We start from the raw sequence: 6,141 nt of genomic DNA, 5'->3' as shown, positions 1-6,141 counted from the left end.
TAGTGGGCACAGAACTCCAAATGTCAGTATATATATATATATATATATATATATATATATATTAAACAGTTGGTATATAATTTCAAATGTCAGTATATATTAAATACAGAACTTCAGATGTCAGTTTATATTAAAAAGTTGTTATATAACTTTAGATGTCAGGATGTATTTAATAGTGGGCACAGAACTGGAAATCTCAGTATATTTTCAATATTGGGTAGCATCCATGAATTTCTTTGTGATTGGACTGTCGAAACTGACGGTGCAAAACCATAATCCTCATTCATTAGATGGATTATGAGAAGCAGGCAATGGAGCAGTGGTTTGCTTTAAATTTTACCGTCTTATGATGGAGCCTTTTACAATGGAAACTACACTGCAAGGCTATTGTCATGAGATAGAACACAACCAGATATGGTGGCACAGAATGTAATGACATTGTGAGGCTCCAAAATAATTTTAATATAATGTATTAAACCTCTGTATATGATATTTTAAGTTAACTCTGTAATGTGCTTGTTTAGTGTCTTTCTCATGAAGCTTGTGTTACATGCCATTTTTCTATATCACACAGCTCAAAATTATTTTTTTACTACTTTGTTATTAATAATAAATTTGTATTATAAAAGCTGTGAAAAAAGTGTTTCTAAAGTTAGATCTGTCATTGGTTTCAGCTTTGGATGCTTTCTGTCTTCTGCAAATTTATGAAGAACTTTACACCAGAGCTTCCTCACTCAGCCTGAATATTGATGATCTTATTCAGAATGTGATAGATCAACCAAGTTTCACATCCAAAACAAAACAGGAGAAATCACCAAAGAAAAAGAACAAACCAAAACCTGTAAGTTCTTATACGTTTCATTTATTAGTTTCCTGTTCTTTATTTTAAAATGTTTAATATAATTTTTTAAGAGTTTCACTTTCTATTTTTGGAACTATGTAATTTTTATTAATATCATGTCCTCCACATGAAATGTACAATATATGCTTTTATTCATTTCATGCCATCACTTAAAAATATGTAACATAGCCTTGTATTAGTTTCTAGTTCAGCACTTGAAAATATGCAACGAGTTTCTTTATTAATTTTATGTCCTGTCTTTGTTACTGTAACAAGTTATTTTATTAATTTTATGTCCTGTCTTTGTTACTGTAACAAGTTATTTTATTAATTTTATGTCCTGTCTTTGTTACTGTAACAAGTTATTTTATTAATTTTATGTCCTGTCTTTGTTACTGTAACAAGTTATTTTATTAATTTTATGTCCTGTCTTTGTTACTGTAACAAGTTCTTTTATTGATTTTATGTCTTGTCTTTGTAACTGTAACAAGTTCTTTTATTAATTTTATGTCCTATCTTTGTTACTTGTAACAAGTTCTTTTATTAATTTTATGTTCTGTCTTTGTAACTATAACAAGTTCTTTTATTAATTTTATGGAAATTTGTGATAAGTTATTTTAGTAATGTTATTTTTGGAGCTGTGTAATATGTTTTTTGATTTGTTTCATGTTCTCAAATTGAAAACCTTTATTATATTTATAATACTAGCAGAAATGCTGCCATACAGATGGCTGTTTGTGCCTGTAATTACTAATTATAGAATTCATACCTCATTGAAAAAAATTTAGAAAATACTGCATGGGAAAAATGTTGGGATTGTGCTCTTTAGTCATATGCAACTCATTGCATCAAAATGCTTCAGTGTAAATTTTACTAATATAAATTATAATGTTTTCATATATTAAAAGTGGTGATAGTTTATTATAGTTTTTTAAGAACTCCAGTTTCTCAGTACTACATTTAAAATTTACATCAGTAAAAATATCAAATGCTCACATACAGTTTTAGTGAAAGTCATGTTCTTGTTGTGAGGAGAGTACTATTATTTAAAATTGCGTTCTATTATAAAGAAGTGGTTGCTGTACATACAACAGTTATTTTTCTAATTTTCTGAATCTTGAATGCCCAAAGTGTGAAATTTTTTATGGGTTTTTGTTTGTGGTGCCATTCAATAGATGGCATAGTTTTCGTTACATTAATAGATACTGACATACACGCTACATTTACTATAGTAAGGTGTAATAACTTAAATAACATCTGTATCTGATATTGATGATCACACTGCAACAAAGCTGCTGCTATTGTTTGTAAATTAGCTGTTGAATAAAAAAGATGAAAGATATTTTCTTTTTTTGCACATTGAAGACAACTTATAGAGTATGTATGTAATGTAACACTTAATTGCCCATTCACATTATGTGTTAAAATGGGAACATTTTAGGTTTAAAAATAGTGATTGAAATTGACAGGTTGTGGAATTTTTAAATGATTTTATGTATTCCATGCTAGAAATGTGAGAAGGTGATTTTAAGTCTGTTTTTTATTTGCTGCAGGAATAAAGTTTTTTTTTTTCAGTTTAGTATCACAACTCATCATCTGAATTTGACATAAGACAATTAGTAGCCAATAAATGTGATTTATTTTTAGTGTCATCGATGCATGTCTACTTGTAATTTCAAGACTTTTTACCTTGTTTCTCTGCAGAGGTAAATAATGGTGTATTTACTAAGTTGTATGGGAAGAAAAGCTAAATTGTTGAGATTTATAAAAAGAATCACTCAACACTTCATATATTAATGGAGTATATCCAGCCTCATTCCAGTGAAACATTATAATTGTATAATTTTTGTTCATAAGTGCAATGTTTAATACTATTTGATTTTGTAGTTTGTAGTGTTACCCTGATGCTAAATTTCATTAAAGAATTTCCTGGGATTTTTTGTCATTACTTCCCTGTAAACTCAGGGAAATTGTGGGTGGCCCATTACTTGGTAAAATGTTTATAGTGAATGGCCTTTTACTTGGTGAAATGTTTATAGTGGGTGGCTCATTACTTGGTGAAATATTTATAGTGGGTGACCCATTACTTGGTAAAATGTTTACAGTGAATGGCCCATTACTTGGTGAAATGTTTATAGTGGGTGGCTCATTACTTGGTGAAATATTTATAGTGGGTGACCCATTACTTGGTGAAATGTTTACAGTGAATGACCCATTACTTGGTGAAATGTTTATAGTGGGTGACCCATTACTTGGTGAAATATTTATAGTGGGTGACCCATTACTTGGTGAAATATTTATAGTGGGTGACCCATTACTTGGTGAAATGTTTATAGTGGGTGGCCCATTACTTGGTAAAATGTTTACAGTGAATGGCCCATTACTTGGTGAAATGTTTATAGTGGGTGGCCCATTACTTGGTGAAATGTTTATAGTGGGTGACCCATTACTTGGTCAAATGTTTATAGTGGGTGACCCATTACTTGGTCAAATGTTTATAGTGGGTGACCCATTACTTGGTAAAATGTTTATAGTGGGTGACCCATTACTTGGTAAAATGTTTACAGCGAATGGCCCATTACTTGGTGAAATGTTTACAGTGAATGGCCCATTACTTGGTGAAATGTTTATAGTGAATGGCCCCTTACTTGGTGAAATGTTTACAGAGAATGGCCCATTACTTGGTAAAATGTTTACAGTGAATGGCCCATTGCTTGGTGAAATGTTTATAGTGGGTGACCCATTACTTGGTAAAATGTTTATAGTGGGTGGCCCATTACTTGGTAAAATGTTTATAGTGGGTGGCCCATTACTTGGTAAAATGTTTATAGTGGGTGGCCCATTACTTGGTAAAATGTTTATGGTGGGTGGCCCATTACCTGGTAAAATGTTTCTAGGTCTATGAAGATTGTAACAAATAGTTTATTGAAATTTTATTTGTGTGATTTAAAAACACTGCAAGCAAATGATGTATTTAATTTTTCTTTTCATCCATTTTAATATAATGAAATTATTTCTCTCTCATCTATTTCTGTGTGGTGCTACAGTCTCTGCCACTGAGACATTGGTTTAACTTCGAGATGTCATACTTTCTACACACTTCCAACTAAATTTGTTTGAGCAAACTAATTGTTCTTAAAGAAATTAAAAATCAGTATGTAATGTGTTTCATGCATTATTCCTTCTGTGCTGGAATTTGAGTTTCATTAATATTTGTTCTTATGTCACTTCTTTTAAGATATAAAAATGTAGAGAAGTTCTTATTTAATGTTATTGTATATGTTAATATCAGTGTTTTTTTTATTTATGTATACCATTAGGTTTGCTCTTCCTAAAGTAAAAAAAAAATTATTTGTACACTAGACTGCTATATAGTTAAAGTTTAAAAGTTGTAGAATTTTGTTGAATGGACATTCTAATAGTTTCAATGTAGTAAAAATTGTACTAGATTTGAACTATTCAAAAGTCTGCTTATAAAATCAAAATAACTGATCATTATATTCTAAATAGACATTCAGTGTACATTACCTTGTCCAGAGATGCACATTATATGTAAGTGTGTGTTGATATGTTCCATAGAATGTGAAGCCAACTTGCTGTTCAGTACCTGATCTCCCTGCAGAATCTACCTTCCCAGCTACAAAGGCCAGAGACTTCAAGGTAGTTGTGGACACCATGCTGCAAGGGCTAGGTCGAAACCTTCGAATTTGTGGTGTGGACACTGTAATACTTGAAAATGCTGATGATCATGACAAGGCAGCTAAAGTATGTTTTACTTTTAGTTAAATTTAAATGAACATGTATTTAAGACTTATGAACACTATTACTATCTTTTTCAGTGAACTGTTTCAAATCCATTTCCTTAGTTGATTGGGCCCAGCATGGCCAGGTAGTTAGAATGCTTGACTCGCAATCTGAGGGTCGCGGGTTTGAATCCCAGTCACACCAAACATGCTCACCCTTTCAGCCATGGGGGCGTTATAATGTGATGGTCAATCCCATTATTCGTTGATAAAAGAGTAGCCCAAGAGTTGGCGGTGGGTGGTGATGACTAGCTGCCTTCCCTCTAGTCTTACACTGCTAAATTAGGGACGGCTAGCGCAGATAGCCCTCGTGTAGCTTTGCGCGAAATTAAAAAATAAGAACCTTAGTTGATCACAAAGTTACATATGAGACATCACTCCAAGATGTTGCGTTTAAAACAAATTAAAGACATATATATATTTATGAATATATATATATATATATATATATATATTTTGCATTATTTGAATGTTTTCCACAAAAAACAGTAAAATATCTTTCCAGTTATCTAGTTCAAGTAGAAGAAAAGAAAATGTATCTACTGTAAACTATTTTATTAAGACAAAAGAAAAAATAAATTGATAAACTAAAGTATTTATCTGCATTCATTGTTGGTATCAATTCTGAGAAATCTACTTATAACAGTTTGGCATCTGTATAAAAAAAACTTCAGTGTGCTCTAGCAACTGAAATCCCAAACAAGAGAACATGAACCCAGTTATTAGAAGCCTTAGGTTCCCAGTGAACCTTAACACTAGTGACAATGGGGTGTGAGAAAAATGGGCTACTCTAGTTCTAACAAATGAAAAATATTGAATGAGAGGATGTGAACCTTTTATCAGAAGTCTTGAACACAGTGAATCTTAGAACTAGCATTAGTGGTGTATGAAATCCCAAAAAAGGAGATGTGAACCCCTTATTAAAACTTTTGGATCTACAGTGAATCTTAGAACAAGGTACATATGATAAATTCAGGTTGCAACTGAATCATTTCTTAGAAGTTTTAGATACTTACCCAGTTGAAAAATAGAATGATAGGAAGAATTTCAGGATTTAAAGGTAATATTTGAATGACTTACAATGTCATATGATTAATATCATGAACCACTATTTGGTATGGTGTAATATTATTGTTTAATATCATGAAGTGTAATATTAGGTAATTATATATCATCTATTCAATATCATAAAGTGTAATATTGAGTAAAAATCATATATCTGGTTAATATTATGAAGTAAAATTTGACATGGTTATCATTGTGTAATATCATCTGGTTAATACCGCAAATGTAGAAAAAATTTTTTTTAAATAATGTTTTTTCACCATACTGTTATTTGAATTTATAATATGAATTGGAAACACTGTTTGTAAAATTTCCATTTTTTATAAAATTATATTAATGTGGAAACAATCATAGTAGTAAAGTTAAAAACCTTTTCATTAAATATACACCTGGAAAAAAGTTAAGCACCCCCGTGTTTTTTTCAAATGATTC

The 6,141-nt window shown here is 30.9% G+C and overlaps 1 protein-coding gene across 3 annotated transcripts in view; it reads left to right on the top strand.

Moving 5' to 3' along the window:
* Nucleotides 1–6,141, top strand: part of LOC106467353 (exonuclease mut-7 homolog) — a 59,406-nt gene that overhangs the window by 32,871 nt on the left and 20,394 nt on the right. For all 3 annotated transcript variants that reach the window (XM_013927700.2, XM_022395512.1, XM_022395513.1), the window contains exons 14-15: nucleotides 675–841; nucleotides 4,421–4,606. In XM_013927700.2, coding sequence (XP_013783154.1) covers nucleotides 675–841; nucleotides 4,421–4,606 — 353 coding nt within the window. The remainder of the gene's footprint in view (nucleotides 1–674; nucleotides 842–4,420; nucleotides 4,607–6,141) is intronic.

The sequence above is a fragment of the Limulus polyphemus genome, unplaced genomic scaffold, assembly GCF_000517525.1.
Source record: "Limulus polyphemus unplaced genomic scaffold, Limulus_polyphemus-2.1.2 Scaffold2581, whole genome shotgun sequence".
In the NCBI taxonomy this organism is placed as follows: Eukaryota; Metazoa; Arthropoda; class Merostomata; order Xiphosura; family Limulidae; genus Limulus; species Limulus polyphemus.
Note: the sequence above shows the minus strand (reverse complement) of the source record. Positions and strands in the feature narration are given on the sequence as shown.